The sequence below is a fragment of the Schistocerca serialis genome, chromosome 5, assembly GCF_023864345.2.
Source record: "Schistocerca serialis cubense isolate TAMUIC-IGC-003099 chromosome 5, iqSchSeri2.2, whole genome shotgun sequence".
Lineage (NCBI taxonomy): Eukaryota > Metazoa > Arthropoda > Insecta > Orthoptera > Acrididae > Schistocerca > Schistocerca serialis.
This window is the reverse complement of record NC_064642.1, coordinates 37381267-37401960: the sequence shown is the minus strand read 5'-3', so window position 1 is coordinate 37401960 and position 20694 is coordinate 37381267. Positions and strand designations below refer to the sequence as shown.

The window sequence follows — 20694 nt, the reverse complement described above, 5'->3', positions numbered from 1 at the left end:
GGTATGAGGACAGGAAGTTTCAAACCAGCACACACTCCACCACTTCTACATCCAATTAATGTGTGCCTGCCACTGTGAAGTCTACACGTGTGGACCTTCATTGTTGTCCACATTCTCTCACAGTGACTCATCTGACCCCAATTCTAGCACAGTGTGTTTTGCAATCCAGACACGATACTTGGGCAGTGGCAGTGGTAGCACGTCAATACAGATCCAAAACACATGGCCACGTGTCTCATTCTATTTATCTCACAGTAATAGCAGAAATTACAGTTCCCTGCAAGGTATCTGGGAAATCCATACCCATGTTGCTTGACATGTCTGCTGGTAATCTGTACAGAAACACATCCTGGGTGCGCTGCTCAGCTTCTTGGGCCATTACCTGATCAACTTCTATGCTCCCTGATTTGGTGTATGTCTTCTTATTGACTCAAAATATGGCCTGCATTAAGACAAGTAAACATGTGATTTTCAGAACATATTAGGTAGGGTAGTTTAGAATTACATAAGAAGTTGCTGACAAAACTGTACTGGGTGCTGCAGTCAGTATAAGAATACACATGTTGGGCTGGCTGGATCACACCAGACAGTTTCACAAGTAAGATGGTCCATGGTATCCTCATTTACAAGATTTTCTTTGGATCTTGCTGTTACTGCCAGCAAACCAGAAAGCACTGATGCCAAAGACTACATTGTTAGCAGCCCCTCACAAAAGTTGCAGAGCACTGCGACCTGGATCCACCTGTGGCCCATAAATGTGGCCATCAACCTACCCAAAAAAGGAAGATGTTGGTGCCTATCCGATGGAGTAGCATCAGTTGGGAATACTGAATGCTGCGATGGTAAAATAAATATAATAAATATGGTAAATATATCACAAAGATGCTATATATCATGACAGAGGATATAACTGGGTGTGACTGGATATAATATATTAACAATTACAGATGGTACATGTTGTTTTGTATGCTTTCCAGAGGCTCTTGGATGTTAGACAGACGACGGCATGCAACCAATGCACTGAGTAACAAGTATTCCTGGCAATGGGAAACATGAGGGCTTTGGGCTGCTGCAGAATTGCAATGAGAAGACTTCCTAATAGTCAGGGAGGAGCACCATCACACTCTTCTAATTACTCTAGGAGAAAAAGTAATTACAATTGTGAACTAAGTAATATCTGAAGTCATTTCGTGATAAACAGTCACACAGTCTAGTCAGGACATTACAGTTAATACTGGATGTTCACCTATATGGCTTATCTATCTTTTGTATACATTATAAATTAAAGTCCCCTGCTATAGTTTCTGTCCATGTGTTTGGGCTAATCTTAGAAGCTACAATAGGAATCTTGCTATCATTTTCACTAGTAGATAGACTGATTCATGAGAAAGTTTTCATGCAGACATGCACACAAATGCTTGTGCCCATACATGGTGCCAGCTGTATGCACAATGTCAGGACCGCGCTTTGGCAGGTGGTTTGGGGTGGGGTGGGGGTTGTACAAAGTGCAGTGATTACAGGAGAAAAATGTGGGAGGCAGGAAGAGTGATTGGGAGTGAGTAATGGAGGCTGTCCATCTTCTGGTTAGGGATGTGAAAGAGTGGGGTAGCAGATGCACAGAACAGGTATGTGATGCGCGGGTGTCTGAGCTAATGGGAGTGTAGCATATAATGAAGGTGACACGGAGAGGTGAATTGAGAGGGCATTATAGGACAGAGGAAGGGGAAGCTGCCGGTATGGGGACCGTCGATTAATGGAGATTGAAGCCAAGATGAAGCCAGAAGTGAACGATGTGCTGCAACAATAACTCCCATTGGCACAGTTCAGAAAAGCTGGTGGTGGACGAAAAATCCAAATCGTCCTGGTCATTAAGCAGCCATTGAAATCAAACAAGTTGCACTCAGTTGCACATTGTGTCACCAGACTTTTCTATTTAGTTCCTGCCCATAGTTTGGTGGCAGTCATTCATTCCGATGGAAACCTGGTTTGTTGTCACACCAACATAAAAAGATGTACAGTGACTGCAGTAAAGTTGATATATTACATGGCTACTATCACAGGAGGCCCAGCGTCTGATAGGGTAGGATAAGCCCGCAACAGGACTGGAGTAGGAGGTGCTGAATGTGTAGATTGAGCAAAACTTTCCAACGATTATTACCACCTAGTGGCTTCCTTCCGATTTGAAGCTCGTGCTGCCCACTCTTTGCTAATATTTTCTAATTTACATCTACTTTGTCTCTCCTGTGTTTTCCATCAGCACCTTGTCCTAAATTTTCCCTCTTACCTCTTGTGACACCCTATGGCATTGTTCGTGGCTGTCATGACTACACCACTCACTCTTCTACCTCTTCACTGTATCACAGTTATAACACTTTCCAGCAACTAAACATCACACTCCATCTCCAAATCCACCCACACTTCCTCAACACATTGCTCTCATCAGAATTTTACATCTTTTCTTTTTGTGTCCCACAATTGATGATAATTTACACGTGGTCAAATGCCCTCATATCACAGAACCATCCTATTGCCCTCGGCAGAATTTCTTCTGCCCTTTTCACTCCCCAAACTCATACTCTGTTATCTATTTCCCATTAAAATCACATATCGCCTTCATTTGTCCATTTCCCCTGACATTCCTCATTTTCTTAGCACCACTCAACCCAAATGGAAACCTGCTCCATCTAAGTGCATCAGCTCACGAAAGTTCCTTATCCCTATCTAAAATTCGGTCCCATACCCTGTTCCTTAAATGCTGCTTACTTCACATATTCAGATTTCCACCAGTCCCTATCCCTCACAAACCTGATTCTATAGAAAAACATCGCCATGGCACAGGCATCTACATCTACATCTACATCTACATCTACATTGATACTCCGCAAGCCACCCAACGGTGTGTGGCGGAGGGAACCCCCACTGTTCATTCCGGAAGATACTGTTACTGTAGAATCCTAACTTGAAACCCTTGTTCTCAATACATAGAAGAGCATTCCAACCACCACCTCCATAAATTATAAACCCGTTGACATCCTACCTCTGTCTTGGAGCACAACTACCCATCAACACCCATTCCCTCACAATGATCCACCTCGTCAACCCTTCATACCACCCACACTCTACACAGCTGAACTTTTCAATTTGCCACACCCTCCAAAACTCCATCACGCCATAAGAATCCAGAACCCATACGAACCTGAATCACTGTTGTTAATCTTTCCACTGAAAACCTCAGCCCCTCAGAAGTTCCAGTCCTATCCAAAGGCCTCACGTTCAGCCACACACCCAAGTTTACCCATGTTGGACTTGTCACAGACCTTCTCTCCTTCTCCTGATCCCTGTAACGGAAACACTTCTTTTCCACCAATCCATCTGATCCTAGCCAACCTAATTCCAACAGTGAACCTTGCCTCTTCCAAGTTCATACCATCATCCAACCATGAACCTCCCTTCCTCCCATCCAATTACCCACAAGTCACCTTGCAGAAATTTCATGTCTTCAACTTGGCCTCACCATCCTTCCTCAGGTCCCTTCCTAAGAACACTAACCTTTCAGCACATGAAAGGATAGCAATACACAACCTCAAAACAGATCCTGAGCTAATTATCACCCCTGCAGACAAAGGCTCTACCGCTGTTGCAAAGAATTGCAGTGACTATCTGACAGAAGGCTTCCGGTAACTGTCTGACTCCACCACTGACAAACTCTGTTATAGTCATACCATCCCAGAAGTCCATCATAACCTCAAATCCCTACTGAAATCTGTAGGTCCATTTCAGAATCTCTTCCCCAGTCCATCTCCCTCCTCTACACAATATCCCACACACCCACCTCCTACACACCCTCAAAAATCCACAAACACAACAGTCCTGGATGTCTCATCGTAGCTGGTTATTATGCTCCTACTGAAAAGAGTTTCTGTTCTTGTTGACCAACACCTCCAACCAATTGCCTGAAATCTAGACTTTCACATCAATGACACGAACCACTGTTTTCATCAACTCTCCACCATCCCAACCCACTTACCTCCTGTAACCCTACTCTTCACTGTTGTCGTCATCTCCCCATACAGCAACATCCCACATGCCCATGGCCTTTCTGCTATTGAGCACTACCTCTCCCAATATCCTTCGAACCCAAAACCCAATATCTCATTTCTCATACATCTTACCAACTATATCCTCCAACACAACTACATCTACTTAGAGGTAAAGATATCTGAACAAATCCACAGTACAGACACTGTCACCCACACGGCTACCTCCTATGCCAATCTTTTTATGGGCCATCTAGAGGAAATCTCCCTAGCCTCCCAAAGCCCCAAACTGCTAGTCTGGTTCACTGATGATATCTTCAGGATCTGGGCTCAGGGCCAAGACATCCTATCCTCATTCCTTCACAACCTCAACACCATCTCTACCATCTGCTTCACCTGCTCCTCCTCCAACCAATGTGCCACCTTCCTGGATGTTGGCCTCCACCTGATGGCTCCATCCACATTTCTGTCCATATGAAATCCACTAACCACCAACAGTATCTGCATTTCGACAGCTGCCACTACAACCTCACTAGAAAACACTTCCTATACAACCTGGTCATCTGTGGATGGCTTTCTACAGTGATGGGAACTCTCTTGCTGAAAGTCTCACGATATCCTCCACCTGCCACCCCTCCCCTCCCCTTGCTAGCTAGCTGCACCTTCCTATTATTACCATACCTGACACAACCCCCATCCCATCTTAGTCCATCTGCCGAACTGCTCTCCTGGCATTGTCTGTCCAGCCAGCACCACCTCTTTCTGTGAAAGAAAGGATGTACTCCAAAAGCTAGCTAGTTGAAAACTGAAGCGTAAATATAGCATGCAGTCTTCGGAGGAATATAACATAACAGTCAAACTTTGGTTGCTACATAATTATTGGAAGTTAAATTGAAGCTAAAGCTAATATTTACCCAAAAGATAAGAGTTCTGGCCACTTGCAATCCATTGGACATTTTGGTGTCTAGAGTTTGACCACTGTTAGGCTCATCATTGGCGTAAACTATATCGGAAGGACTGCCATGTATTGAAGTTTTCATAGTCACTGGTTACTTGTTTAGCCAGTCCTCAAACTTAAGACCCAGTGAGCTGAGCCGCAGCCTTGCAGTTTGCTCCAAGAGCCGGTCTTGTCATCAGCTTGTGTAGATGCATGCAGATAATTGCAGTATGACTGTGATACTAAATAAGTTGAGAAGAAGCCCAGAAAGGCAATCCCATTGCTAACTAGTCCACTTAGACTCCTAATGGGCTTTACTATGCCTTCTTTCATTTCACTGTTTGGTGAGAAACTTACTGAAGAAACACTAGTTTTATTTGAGAATCCCATTTGTATTTATTATGTCACGAGGAGCTAAATCATGTGAATTCTTTCAGTTAAAAAGTATCACTATTAACTACTGGCAAGGATTTAATAATAGCTTGACATGGCATGGGGGAGTATGAGAAAGATGTAGACTTTATTTATATCAGAGAATGTAGAAGTGGATTGGACAGTGGTCCAAGAAGTGAAACAGTGTGCTGTGGATGCAATTCTAAGTGAATTACTAGCAGAGATGTTAAGGAAATTGCAACATGTTTTCGAGATATCCTGCAGGGAGCCGTAACTTCCACCATCACTCTGGCAGAAATAGAATCGTGACACATGGCCACATAATCGGACCCACAGTGATGTGCTACTATTGTCACTGGCCAAGTGATACATGACAGGACTGCAAAACACCAATGTGTGAGAACTGTTGTCCGTCGCGCCACCGAGAGCAAGAGAATGTGCAGAACAGCAATGGTCAGTGCACAGTAGACCACAACATGGCATGGGTGCGTTAAATGGATGCAGAAATGCTGGAACCTCCAGGCAGAATTTCTAGTAAATACAGCCACTAGTCAGCAGTGCACAGTGTCAGTGACAGGCAGCCTAACCATTAGGAAGATATTTTAGTAGATACAGGAGCACATATTTCAGTTGTTAGTTACAGGTCCTTTGGACTTGTCTGTATGTGTCCGCCACAGTCTACATTAAGTGGAGTGGGTGGAAGTGTTGTAAATTCATAGGCATCAGGAAGGGTTACATTTACCTTGGCCACCGTAACTTGCAGCTTTTATGCAAGTACTTAATTTGGTAGGCAGTGGCTGCAATTCCATACTTGGGTTGGATTTACTGGCTTCAAATCTAGGTATAGTTGACTTAAAGCAGCATACTGTGGAGCTTGATGAGGGTTTTGTTCCTCATGATACCACAGCTGAGGATACCAAATTGATGCAACATGGTGCTGCCTTAACACCATCACTAAACTGCAATCATGATCACTCCAGCTCAACTTCTCTGATAAGATTCCAGAAGAAACTCCACAGATAATCAGGATGGATACTGGGATGAGTTGCCAACAGACACACTGTTTCTTGTGCAGTAACAAACTGAGTAGGGTACAACACTTGGTATGGCGCAGTATGTCGCACGCTCAGAAGCATAAACAATGTAGAGTATTTCCTGTCAGTATGAATAGTTTTGGAGAAATTGGAGCTTGCTTAGCTTGTGGGACACTGATTGCAAATTTGGCAGGTGCTAGAAGAAGAGGAGATGGGGAATTAGATGCGTTTATGGGTTCCACACGTGGGGAAAGCTGCTGACAAAGTTGTTTTATGGGAAGTTAGGTCACATTTACTGAAAAGAAGAAACAGGCAAAAATGACTTTGCTACTAGGAGATTATTCCATCCTAAAGGACCACTTCCAACAATACATGTTATCCAGCATCAGAGTTACAGGAAGGATGTACGGCCAGTTTACAGGAAGACATAATGTATTCTGAACCATCTTAAACCAGTAGTGGAGTAACGGGCAAATCGCTAGTTCCCAAATGGAATTACAGACATTACTTAGAGTCCATTGCAGCATCTATAGTTACCACTCCTAAAAATGAACAAACACATAGCCGCTGATGTACACCCATTCTCTGAGTGAGAACGCATACACAGTTTAGTGCCGGAGAATGCGGGCCTCTCTGATCGACTGTTTCGCAACAATACGGGGGTCGTTTGTGCCCCAGCTCACGGCGCCGGATGCGCTGAAACGTTTTACGTATGCGCGGAACGAGCTTTGTCGACCAATCACAGCGCTCACTGGCACGTATGTGGCCCCAGGCATCATTAAATGTTAAACTTGCTTTGTCAGTGCCCTACCTATTTCATAAGTCGATTTTTGACCAGTTTATTACTTCTAACATGGATCGGTGGCTGAAGTCAGGATCATTGAAGAAGGTTGCAGTTTCTCCATCGCCTTCACAACAAGGGAAGTTTCTAGTTGAAATGAATGAGGAGGACGACCAAAGGAAGACTTTACAGACATTTGAACATTTTTCTTCGGAATCTACGAAAAACCACACACACACACACACACACACACACACACACACACACACACACACACACACACACACACACACACACACACACACGCAACTGTTACAAAATATGCATGCTCCTTACACAACAGTAGCCAAACAGTGGAAGTGAACAGACCATAAGCGGCAGCTTGTCAACAGCGAACAGTTTGGACGCGACATTGATTGCTCTTGGAGGAAGACAGCTCCATCGTGTGAAATTTCAATTACCAAGTAATTTTAATCAGGCTATAGTGTGTTGAACAAAGGGAGTAAATCCACTAGCAAGTGTCTGGATACAGCGGGAATTCAAATTGCATCGTTAATTTCAAGTTGTTTTCATTCATCGCTAAACCAAAGACTATTGATACTTCGGGGGAGGGGGAGTCATCGGGAACATGGCACTTGCATTATGAAGCTTTCAGTTCCCATGGGTTTCGCTCTGAAATTTAAAGTTACTGTGCTCTTGACTGACTAGGGGTCCGCCATGGATTTTCGACTGAAGAAGGGGTACGCCAGCTGAAAAGGTTGGGAAGCCCTGCTATAGAGCAATATCAATATCACCATATGGCCTTCAATACTAATGAGCACGGTGTTCAACCCAGTTAGCAAAGAACAGGGAACCAGTGATCATAAGGCCATTATACAATCACTGAAAACAACTGTAAATAGGAATGTCAAGGAAGGTAGAAAGACGTCAATGCTAAGTAAGTGCCACCAGAAAAGGACTTCAGATTACCTGAGAAGTCAACACGAAACATTCTTCTCTGAGACGGAAAATGCCGAGTATAAATGGACAATGTCCAAAAGTATTGTACAATATGCCTTAGACAGGTATCTGCAGAGCAAAGTTGTAAGGGAGGGGAAGGACATCCTGTGGATGAACCAGTATGTTAGAAAGCTGCCCCAGAAGCAAAGACAGCTTCACTGCTGATTTTTAAATGAAATCAAAGCCTCACAGACAAATAAAAACTCCACGAGGCCAATATTAGCACAAGGAGACCTACAGGTGAAGCATTCCAAGAATTTGAAAGTAAAATATTGACAAAAAATGCTATGAAGTGTTTGTCTTACGCTAAATCAATAAACAAATCAAAGCCATGGGTCCAGACACCCTGTGACCGTAGTGGCGCTGAAACGGAGGGTGACCGAAACAAGGCCAAAATACCAACTTCCTTTTTCGAAAATTTTTTCACCGAGGAATACAGTACTGGTATTGCAGTTCTTCCTTGAAATAGTCACATAAAAATTGCAATGACATATCAGAATAAATTTCCGTGGGATATAAAAGAAACTGAAATTGTACAGCAGAGGAAAGAATGCTGGACCTCCCAAGCTACCAATACGATTCTACACAGAGTAGGCAAAAGAAGTCGCTCCTTTTCTAGCAACAGTGTACAGGTCTCTTGAGGAATGAAGCATTCCTAATAGTTGGAGAAAACCACAGATAATTCCCATTTTCAAGAAGAATCATTGAACAGATGCACAATACTATAGGCCTATCACTGACCGATCTGTTGCAGAATTTTAGAATATGTTTCATGCTATTAAGACACATCTACAGAATGAACAAGGTTGTATACATGGAAGAAGCCTGGAGATACTGACAGGTTTCAGATAGATCATATAATGATAAGACAGAGATTTAGGAACCAGGTGTTAAACTGTAAGACATTTCCAGGGGCAGATGTGGACTCTGACCACAATCTATTGGTTATGAACTGCAGATTAAAACTGAAGAAACTGCAAAAAGGTGGGAATCTAAGGAGATGGGACCTGGATAAACTGACTAAACCAGAGGTTGTACAGAGCTTCATGGAGAGCATAAGGGAAAAATTGACAGGAATGGGGGAAAGAAATACAGTAGAAGAAGAATGGGTAGCTTTGAGGGATGAAGTAGTGAAGGCAGCAGAGAATCAAGTAGGTAAAAAGACGAGGGCTAGTAGAAATCCTTGGGTGAAAGAAGAAAAATTGAATTTAATTGACGAAAGGAGAAAATATAAAAATGCAGTAAATGAAGCAGGCGAAAAGGAATACATACGTCTCAAAAATGAGATTGACAGGAAGTGCAAAATGGCTAAGCAGGCATAGCTAGAGGACAAATGCAAGGATGTTGAGGCTTATCTCACTAGGGGTAAGATAGATACTGCCTACAGGAAAATTAAAGAGACCTTTGGAGAAAAGAGAACCACTTGTATGAATATCAAGAGCTCAGATGGAAATCCAGTTCTAAGCAAAGAAGGGAAAGCAGAAAGGTGGAAGGAGTATATAGAGGGTCTATACAGGGGCGATGTACTTGAGGGCAACGTTATAGAAATGGAAGAGGATGCAGATGAAGACGAAATGGGAGATATCATACTGCGTGAAGAGTTTGATAGAGCACTGAAATACCTAAGTCGAAACAAGGCCTCGGGAGTAGACAACATTCCATTAGAACTACTGACAGCCCTGGTACAGCCAGTTCTGACAAAACTCTACCATCTGGTGAGCAAAATGTATGAGACAGGCGAAATACCCTCAGACTTCAAGAAGAATATAATAATTCCAATCCCAAAGAAAGCAGGCGTTGACAGATGTGAAAATTACCGAACTATCAGTTTAATAAGTCAAGGCTGCAAAATACTAATGCGAATTCTTTACAGACGAATGGAAAATCTGGTAGAAGCCGACCTCGGGGAAGATCAGTTTGGATTCCGTAGAAATATCGGAACACGTGAGGCAATACTGACCCTACGATGTATTTTAGAAGCTAGATTAAGAAAAGGCAAACCTACGCTTCTAGCATTTGTAGACTTAGAGAAAGCTTTTGACAATGTTGACTGGAATACTCTCTTTCAAATTCTGAAGATGGCAGGTGTAAAATACAGGGAGTGAAAGGCTATTTACAATTTGTACAGAAAGCAGATGGCACTTATAAGAGTCGAGGGACATGAAAGGGAAGCAGTGGTTGGGAAGGGAGTGAGACAGGGTTGTAGTCTCTCCCCGATGTTGTTCAGTCTGTATATTGAGCAAGCAGTAAAAGAAACAAAAGAAAAATTCGGAGTAGGTATTAAAATCCATGGAGAAAAAATAAAAACTTTAAGGTTCGCCGATGACATTTTAATTCTGTCAGAGACAGCAAAGGACTTGGAAGAGCAGTTGAACGGAATGGACAGTGTCTTGAAAGGAGGATATAAGATGAACATCAACAAAAGCAAAACAAGGATAATAGAATGTAGTCGAATTAAGTCGGGAGATGCTGAGGGTATTAGATTAGGAAATGAGACACTTAAAGTAGTAAAGGAGTTTTGCTATTTGGGGACCAAAATAACTGATGATGGTCGAAGTAGATAGGATATAAAATGTAGACTGGCAATGGCAAGGAAAGTGTTTCTGAAGAAGAGAAATTTGTTAACATCGAGTATTGATTTAAGTGTCAAGAAGTTGTTTCTGAAAGTATTTGTATGGAGTGTAGCCATTTATGGAAGTGAAACATGGACGATAAATAGTTTGGACAAGAAGAGAATAGAAGCTTTCGAAATGTGGTGCTACAGAAGAATGCTGAAGATTAGATGGGTAGATCACATAACTAATAAGGAGGTATTGAATAGAATTGGGGAGAAGAGGAGTTTGTGGCACAACTTGACTAGAAGAAGAGATCGGTTGGTAGGACATGCTTTGAGGCATCAAGGGATCACCAATTTAGTATTGGAGGGCAGAGTGGAGGGTAAACATCGTAGAGGGAGACCAAGGGATGAATACACTAAGCAGGTTCAGAACAATGTAGGTTGCAGTACGTATTGGGAGATGAAGAAGCTTGCACAGGATAGAGTAGCATGGAGAGCTGCATCAAACCAGTCTCAGGACTGAAGACCACAACAACAACACAGAGTGAAAATCTGCTCTGTAGGAATCAATGTGGATTTTGTCTGTCCCCACGCTGCACAAGGCAGTAGATGCAAAAGCCTATGTTGATACTGTGTTCCTCAGCTTCCAGATGGCATTCAGTACAGTCCCATACAGTTGGCTAGTAAACAAAATAAGAGTGTACAGAATATCAGACCATTTGCGTGATTAGGTTGAAAAGTTTTTGCAGATGATGCTGTCATATAGCCTACAACGAACTAGCGACAGAAGAAAATTGTGTCAGAATACTTGGTGCAGGGACTGGCAATTGACCCTCAATAGAAACATATGCAACATTTTGCACTAAAAAGGCAGAAAGCTCCAGTATTGTATGATTGCACAATTTCTGAACAATTGCTGGAAGCAGTCATGTCCATTAAATATCCAGGGGTACATATACACAGCAAGTTAAAGTGGAACAGCCACATAAAACTAATAACAGGTAAAAATAAAACAATGAAAAATCCATGCTGGAATGTAACAACATTATTAAAAGGAAAGTTGCTATTCACCATATAGCAGAGATGCTGAGTCACAGATAGGCACAATAAAAAGACTGTGACAAATACAAAACTGAGGTCTCAGTTGCCCGAGACTGCAGTCATGCGTGTGTGAGTTGTGTTTGCATGAGTGTGCATGCATGTGTCTGTCATCTAATTTAGACGAAGGCCTTACTGGCTGAAAACTGTATTTGTTGCAGTCTTTTTATTGTGTATATCTGTGACTCAGCATCTCCGCTATAGTGTGAGTAGCAACTTTCCTTTTCATAATATAATAACAGGAAAGGCAGATGCCAGACAGATCCGTTGGAAGAATCCTCATAAAGTTTGGTGTACCCATGAAGTGCTAGTTTGAGCAATGCTTTAATGTTGCTCATCAGTCTGAGACCTTCACAAGATATGATTGATAGAGTGAACAGAGAAAATTCGCAGAAGAACAGTGTGTTTTATTACAGGTTGTTTTAGTATCCATGGAAGTGTCCCTGAGATGGTGACCCAACTCCATAGACAGACGTTACACGAGAAGCGCCATGCATCACGCCATGGTTTTCAAAAGCAGACATTCGTACAAAAGTCAATCAATATAGTGCTTCCTCCTATGTATCTCTCACGAAAAGGTGATGAAGGTATGATTACAGCTCACACAGAGGCTTACCAACAATCGTCCCACACACCATTCATGAAAGAACAGAAAAGGAGGCAAGTGACAGTGGTAAACAATGTGCCCTCTGCCACATACCACAAGGTGGTTTGCAGAGTACAGATTTAGATGTAAGATTGCAGAAAGTGCTGGACAGAGCTTTTGCCTCATCTAGAGTTTGCTCTCCAGGCAGTAGGCTATTAGGGTCATACCATTGCCTAGAAAGGAATCAAACCTGACCTGTTTGACCACTGTGGCTGTACCAGATCAAAACATTTAGACAATTGTTCATGCTGTCATAACCCAATGGTTACTAAAATTTCAAGCTCTTGTCACGGACCGAGCGAGGTGGCGCAGTGGTTAGACACTGGACTCGCATTCGGGAGGATGACGGTTCAATCCCGCATTCGGCCATCCTGATTTAGGTTTTCCGTGATTTCCCAAAATCGTTCCAGGCAAATGCCGGGACGGTTCCTTTGAAAGGGCGCGGCCGACTTCCTTCCCCGTCCTTCCCTAAACCGATGAGACGTATGACCTCGCTGTCTGGTCTCCTTCCCCAAAAAACAACAACAACAACTCTTGTCACGGCCTGGGCTTCAAATTCCATGTGGGAACTGCTGACAACTGTGCAGGTTCAGGGGGTAAAAAATTATCGACTAGTCCATACTGATGCAAATGTAAAGGTTGTATTAAGAATGTACACTGAACCATTGGCAACTGATGCCACGGATGCACAAAGTGGCAGCAGAATGAAAAATAGTTATAGGACTGACAAAAGAAGTAAAAGATGGACCAAACCTGACAATTGGTAGTCTGTTAGAGTGGGAGAAATATTTTAAAGCCCTGCCAACAGAAGGACACAGTAGAAGAAAATAAAATGGCACATGAGAGAGAACCAGTACATGGAAATGTGCAAATTGTGTTAGAGAGGTATGGCCCAAGTAGTCTGTATAAATATCTAAGCAGTGTGTTTAATAGAATTTATGCAGTATGGGGAGGAAATTTCAGCAGAATGGTACTTACCATGTCTGAACTCTAAGAGATGTAGAAAAGGAAGAAAACAAGCTTGGATATTATCACTGTAGCAGCGTAACAAGATGAATTAGCAGGCTTTGTTGTTGTTGTTGTTGTGGTTTTCAGTCCTGAGACTGGTTTGATGCAGCTCTCCACTACTTTACCCTGTGCAAGCTGCTTCATCTCCCAGTACGTACTGCAGCCTGCATCCTTCTGAACCTGCTTAGTGTATTCATCTCTTGGTCTCCCTCTACGATTTTTACCCTCCACGCTGCCCTCCAATACTAAATTGGTGATCCCTTGATGCCTCAGAACATGATGTCCTACCAACCTACCCATTCTTCTAGTCAAGTTGTGCCACAAACTCCTCTTCTCCCCAACTCTATTCAGTACCTCCCCATTAGTTATGTGATCTACCCATCTAATCTTCAGCATTCTTCTGTAGCACCACATTTCGAAAGCTTCTATTCTCTTCTTGTCCAAACTATTTATCATCCATGTTTCACTTCCATACATGGCTACACTCCATACAAATACTTTCAGAAATGACTTCCTGACACTTAAATCTATACTCGATGTTAACAAATTCCTCTTCTTCAGAAACTATTTGCTTGCCATTGCCAGTCTACATTTTATATCCTCTATACTTCGACCATCATCAGTTAGTTTGCTCCCCAAATAGCAAAATTCCTTAACTACTTTAAGTGTCTCATTTCCTAATCTAATTCCCTCAGCATCACCCGACTTACTACATTCCATTATCCTTGTTTTGCTTTTGATGATGTTCATCTTATATCCTCCTTTCAAGACACTGTCCATTCCGTTCAACTGCTCTTCCAAGTCCTTTGCTGTCTCTGACAGAATTAAAATGTCATCGGCGAACCTTAAAGTTTTTATTTTTTCTGCATGGATTTTAATAACTACTCCGAATTTTTCTTTTGTTTCTTTTACTGCTTGCTCAATATACAGACTGAACAACATCGGGGAGAGACTACAACCCTGTCTCACTCCCTTCCCAACCACTGCTTCCCTTTCATGTCCCTCGACTCTTATAAGTGCCATCTGCTTTCTGTACAAATTGTAAATAGCCTTTCACTCCCTGTATTTTACACCTGCCACCTTCAGAATTTGAAAGAGAGTATTCCAGTCAACATTGTCAAAAGCTTTCTCTAAGTCTACAAATGCTAGAAACGTAGGTTTTCCTTTCCTTAATCTTTCTTCAAAGATAAGTCGTAGGGTCAGTATTGCCTCAATTGTTCCAATATTTCTACGGAATCCAAACTGATCTTCCCCGAGGTCGGCTTCTACCAGTTTTTCCATTCGTCCGTAAAGAATTCGCGTTAGTATTTTGGACCCGTGACTTATTAAACTGATTGTTCGGTAATTTTCACATCTGTCAGCACCTGCTTTCTTTGGGATTGGAATTATTATATTCTTCTTGAAGCCTGAGGGTATTTCGCCTGTCTCATACATCTTGCTCACCAGATGGAAGAGTTTTGTCAGGACTGGCTCTCCCAAGGCCGTCAGTAGTTCTAATGGAATGCTGTCTACTCCCGGGGCCTTGTTTCGACTCAGGTCTTTCAGTGCTCTGTCAAACTCTTCACGCAGTATGATATCTCCCATTTCATCTTCATCTACATCCTCTTCCATTTCCATAATATTGTCCTCAAGTACATTGCTCTTGTATAGACCCTTTATATACTCTTTCCACCTTTCTGCTTTCCCTTCTTTGCTTAGAACTGGGTTTCCATCTGAGCTCTTGATATTCATACAAGTGGTTCTCTTTTCTCCAAAGGTCTCTTTAATTTTCCTGTAGGCTGTATCTATCTTACCCCTAGTGAGATAAGCCTCTACATCCTTACATTTGTCCTCTAGCCATCCCTGCTTAGCCATTTTTCACTTCCTGTCGATCTCATTTTTGAGACGTTTGTATTTCTTTTTGCCTGCTTTATTTACTGCATTTTTATATTTTCTCCTTTCGTCAATTAAATTCAATTTTTCTTCTGTCACCCAAGGATTTCTACTAGCCCTCATCTTTTTACCAACTTGATCCTCTGCTGCCTTCACTATTTCATCCCTCAAAGCTACCCATTCTTCTTCTACTGTATTTCTTTCCCCCGTTCTTGTCAACTGTTCCCTTATGCTCTCCCTGAAATTCTGTGCAACCTCTGGTTTAGTCAGTTTATCCAGGTCCCATCTCCTTAGATTCCCACCTTTTTGCAGTTTCTTCAGTTTTAATCTACAGTTCATAACCAATAGATTGTGGTCAGAGTCCACATCTGCCCCTGGAACTGTCTTACAGTTTAAAACCTGGTTCCTAAATCTCTGTATTACCATTATATAATCTATCTGAAACCTGTCAGTATCTCCAGGTTTCTTCCATGTATACAACCTTCTTTTATGATTCTTGAACCAAGTGTTAGCCATGACTAAGTTATGCTCTGTGCAAAATTCTACCAGGCGGCTTCCCCTTTCATTTCTTACCCACAGTCCATATTCACCTATTACATTTCCTCCTCTTCCTTTTCCTACTGTCGAATTCCAGTCACCCATGACTATTAAATTTTCATCTCCCTTCACTATCTAAATAATTTCTTTTATCTCATCATACATTTCTTCAATTTCTTCGTCATCTGCAGAGCTAGTTGGCATATAAACTTGTACTACTTTAGTAGGCGTGGGCTTCGTGTCTATCTTGGCCACAATAAGGCGTTCACTATGCTGTTTGTAGTAGCTTATCCGCACTCCTATTTTTTTTTATTCATTATTAAACCTACTCCTGCATTAACCCTATTTGATTTTGTATTTATAACCCTGTTTTCACCTGACCAGAAGTCTTGTTCCTCCTGCCACTGAACTTCGCTAATTCCCACTATATCTAACTTTAACCTATCCATTTCCCTTTTTAAATTTTCTAACCTACCTGCCCGATTACGGGATCTGACATTCCACGCTCCAATCTGTAGAACGCCAGTTTTCTTTCTCTTGATAACGACGACCTCTTGAGTAGTCCCCGCCCGGAGGTCTGAATGGGGGACTATTTTACCTCCGTAATATTTTATCCAAGGTGACGCCATCATCATTTAACCATACAGTAAAGCAGGCTTCATGGGGGGATTTTTTAACCAAGAATGGAGAAGATTACAACTGAATTGGAAGAACAGACAGGTCCTGTGTAGATAACATCTTTATCTTATGACAGATCATGGAGAAGAGATTGGAAAGGAATCCGAGAAGTCATTTGATTTCCATATGACACAGTGTCGTTAAAGATATTGTGTGAGTAGTTGTGGTCACAGGAACAGCCAAAAATATATGTAAGAAGTATCATAAATCCCCACAAGTCAGCAGAATTTGCCATTAGAGTGAGGAAAGAAATTTCCAGAGAGACCTCCAGAATAACTGAACGTCTGAAACAAGCACACAGTCTATCTCCTACTCTCTTTATGATGTATGTGCACAATGCACAGGATCTCTGGGGTAGAAAGTGCATGCCAAGGAGGATTAAAGTAGGGAACAAGTGTATGTACACACTATTCTATGCTGTTCATCAGGATGCAGTAGTAAATGATAAAGATGATATATGTTACATGCTTAGGAAGTTGTAACACGAATACAAAAAGTGGGGTAGAATATATGTGTTGCAGAGGGAAGTAAATTGGACATGGGCAGACCTTAAGTTAAAACTTACAAAGAGTTTAGTAGCATCCTATTACATGACGGAAGATGTGACACACACATTCAACAACCGATCAGGCAGGAAAGGGCAGCTATCTAAAAATTAAATCGTCTTCTTTGCTATCTAAAAATTAAATCGTCTTCTTTGGTCCTCAAAGGTGAGTTTAAAGGTTAAACTGGTATTATAAAAATGTACTGTGGACGCAATGACAAGTTAAGGTAGTGCATATTGTGAACTCACAGAATAAAATAAAAAAAGAGACTTTAGATCTTCAGAAACAGACTACTTGAGAAGAGCACGTAGAATTGCCTGATTTGAATGCATAAGAAATGAGGAAATAAGAGGAAGGATGAAGACCTTTTAGGCTACAGAAATATGGAATAGAAGACAGGATGGTTACAGTATGTTATATGCATGGAAGAGGCAGATGTCCAAAGAGAGCACTTTCATGGCATCCTCCTGGAAGGAGGAGGAGGAGGAGACCACAAGAAGGGTGGCTAAAGGGTATCCAAGATGTGCTAGAAAAAAGGGGAATAGAAGAGGATGAAGAAGAATGGCAAGATTGAGGTGCTTAGTGACACAGATGCAGCAACAACTATAGGACTCCACGACAAGAAAACACAATATTAATAGTAGTGTTGTGTAGCTAATGCAGCTCTGTATAATCAACTAATGTCAAAAAAGCTGCACAAATATCAAGTCTGATCTTTTACACTTTCAGACTAGTGCAAAGCTTGGCAACTTGCTTTAATTGTTCAAGAACTTTACTGAGTCTCGAAACGCAAGTATGTAGTATGGTGTGCTACAGTATCAGTCAGGTGTAATTGGAATGCTCACATAACCTGTCATGGGCAAAGCAGCTGCAACACTTTTTTCAATGGTAGGGTGCCAGGGGAAAGCCACTGATTTACATACGACGTTGTTTACAAAACACTTGTGCGACCGTTCTACAATACTGCAGTAGTGTCGGATCCATACCAAACAGAACTTAAAGTGTTTTGAACGTATACACTGATGAGCAACATTAACAGCTTCAGGTTTGTTTGAACCGCCCGAGAGCGTCACGAAGTGCTGAGAAACGTGAACGGTATCACGTTTATGCGGCGAAGTCACATTTCTCTGACGCTTTAGCACAGCAAACTATAGCCTATCACCATGACAAAATTCGGCTACTTAAATAAGTTTAAGATACTTTGCCTACTAACAAGCTGCAGAACCACAAACTTGCCGCTATGTTGTTATGTTCTGGGAACTAGATATCCATCAATGTATCCTGGAAGTGTTTTCAGTGTGATATATACAATCATTAACTTTTTTGTTCACAGACAAATATTTATTGGATTAGTTGTAAATTCTCATAATTTGCCGAGCTCTCTCCGGTCAAGAACCCACATTATCAATCAAATAGTTGAAAGGAGGAGTGTAACACAATATAATACGGCATGTTACTCAGTACACGTAAATTTCGACCCAGTACAGAATTTTGGAACTGGAAATATTAAACTATAGCAGAACCAACTTTCTCCTTCAACTACACTTCTAATTAGGCCACCACTCACACGTAACACTTCTTCGGAGCAAACCACTTTTACTAGATGATCGAATTTTGTAGTGCCAACAGTAACGAACACACGTTTTTGCACCATACTTTCATTAAAACTGATGTTGTGACGTAGTTAGATCGTTGATAAACATTGAGCTACGTATCGATAGTGTGTGTGCGTGTATATGTGCGTATTGTGATTATCGAATCAGCAGTGCCTTGCTAGAAATGGTGTCGAGGTGTGGGGTTTTGTAGGTGAGTAAGCGTTTTGACAAATTTTGTGTTTGGTATAGGAAACGAATCCAAGTCTCCTTGTGCAATAGTTGTTATCTGTCATGCAGAAATACTGTGTATATGACTACTCGTCTCCATGAGTACAAATATCGTCGTTTTTTTTGTGTGTGTTTGACAAGTGACATGTTAGCACATCGGGATGGATACCATACATGATGTGAAACATAATTGTGGGCTGTGTTCCTGTGCATTGCATGTAATTTCGGTAACTGTACGTTTCGACCGTGATGCAGTTTGATAGGTAAGAATCCCCTCGGGGTTCTAGTGATTTATCGAAATTTTGTTTATGTGAAGTGTACTGAAGAAAAGGCAGGGGAAAGGGGGGGGGGGGTTACATTACGTATATATGAAGAGAATGAACAGAACCATAGATCTGCTGCTAGTCAAGTGCTCTTTTTTTTGATAAAACGCTGTTACTGTAACCCTTGTTTTTAATTTTAATATGTTTATTGTAGGCTTTGATATTTTTTGTGACCATTTTTGAGTATTACATCGATGTTTACAGTTAGTTGTAATCTCATGCTGACTACACCCACGGTGGCTTTATGTTGTCACTTGGAGGCATTGAGAAAGAGAAATTGCGTATAATTGAACAAAATTGCGAACGTGGAAGATTCATATTATTGGAATTTGATTGTAAGAATCAGTGTATTTTCTACTTAGGATCAACATAGTTAAATAAAATTCCTGGGGAAAATACATATTGGCGTTTACAAATTCAATTGCACATCAGTTGAAAACGCGTGAAAAAACATACCGAAGAACTAAAATGTTATTAAGAGGAACAGCATGTAGTTGTGACAGCATACTTGTGACAATCAACACTTTGTGTGGTATAAATGTATGCCAGTCGAGTTTTTCAGAATGTATGCGGGAATATAGTTATTTGTAAGCAACAAAATTTCACGTGAAATTTGTAACTTATATTTGTCCTTTATCTGCATAAGATGTCACAGGATCCAGGCAAAATAAATGCGAAATGAGTAGGCCTGAAAATAAAAAACAATAAGACAAATATGTTATGTAATCAACATATTTTACACAAAACTGTATAAATTAACAATTGGGTGATAGACCTGCTTGGTGAGGTTTTTTATTTAGGTGCAGTTGAATGACAGCCGAATTGACCGCAAGAGAAATAAACAGAAAAGTTGGAATGTGTGGAGTGTTTCTGATAAAATAGATAGGGCTTTTTTTCTTTTTTCTTTTCTTTTTTTTTAAAAAAAAGAAAGATAGAGAAACTTCCAGCAAGTGTGAAATTGAAAATTTACAGTCTTTATGTTGCCAGCTTTGAATTATGACAGTGAGATATGAACTTTTAGTATGGAATTGATTTATTCAGAAACTGGAGGTTACTAGGTGAGCAGTGAAGATATGCACATTGGGAAGCACTGTTGGGGAGAGGAAAACTAAGAAATGTATCAAGTAACAGAAATGATTATTAACCGTAATTGTGACTGCCATGAAAATGAAGTGGGAATCAGTAAGACATGTAGTCAGGCAGGAACAAAATAAAATCATGGTAAGCAGGACATAGCACAAGTTAATTGGTGGTAAGTGGGCAAAGGATGTTTTTTTGAGTTCAAAAGGTTGGAATAGACTGGGGAACAAACTAGTGGAAGGTGAGTAGACACAGGAACAACGTGTATTCATGTGGCTGAATTCCATAACAAATGTGGAAGTGTAGAGGGGTTCCTGACAGGCAGTATTCATGGTGTCAGGTGTAC

At 41.3% G+C, this 20694-nt stretch overlaps 2 protein-coding genes across 5 annotated transcripts in view; one reads left to right on the top strand and one right to left on the bottom strand.

Annotated features, from left to right (window-relative positions):
- LOC126482309 (UDP-N-acetylglucosamine transferase subunit ALG13 homolog) overlaps positions 1 to 18828 on the bottom strand; it is a 30416-nt gene extending 11588 nt beyond the window's left edge. Inside the window, exon 1 of one of the 2 annotated variants that reach the window (XM_050106343.1) lies at positions 18690 to 18828. In XM_050106343.1, coding sequence (XP_049962300.1) covers positions 18690 to 18776 — 87 coding nt within the window. In that variant the 5' untranslated portion in view covers positions 18777 to 18828. Of the gene's footprint in view, positions 1 to 4951; positions 6095 to 18689 lie in introns of those variants that run through there. The other variant, XM_050106342.1, reaches the window with a different exon arrangement.
- A 42-nt stretch (positions 18829 to 18870) lies between these two features.
- LOC126482304 (ataxin-2 homolog) overlaps positions 18871 to 20694 on the top strand; it is a 300551-nt gene continuing 298727 nt past the window's right edge. For 2 of the 3 annotated variants that reach the window (XM_050106335.1, XM_050106333.1), the window contains exon 1: positions 18871 to 18928. The gene's annotated coding sequence lies outside the window, so the exon portion shown is untranslated. Of the gene's footprint in view, positions 18929 to 19092; positions 19209 to 20694 lie in introns of those variants that run through there. The other variant, XM_050106334.1, reaches the window with a different exon arrangement.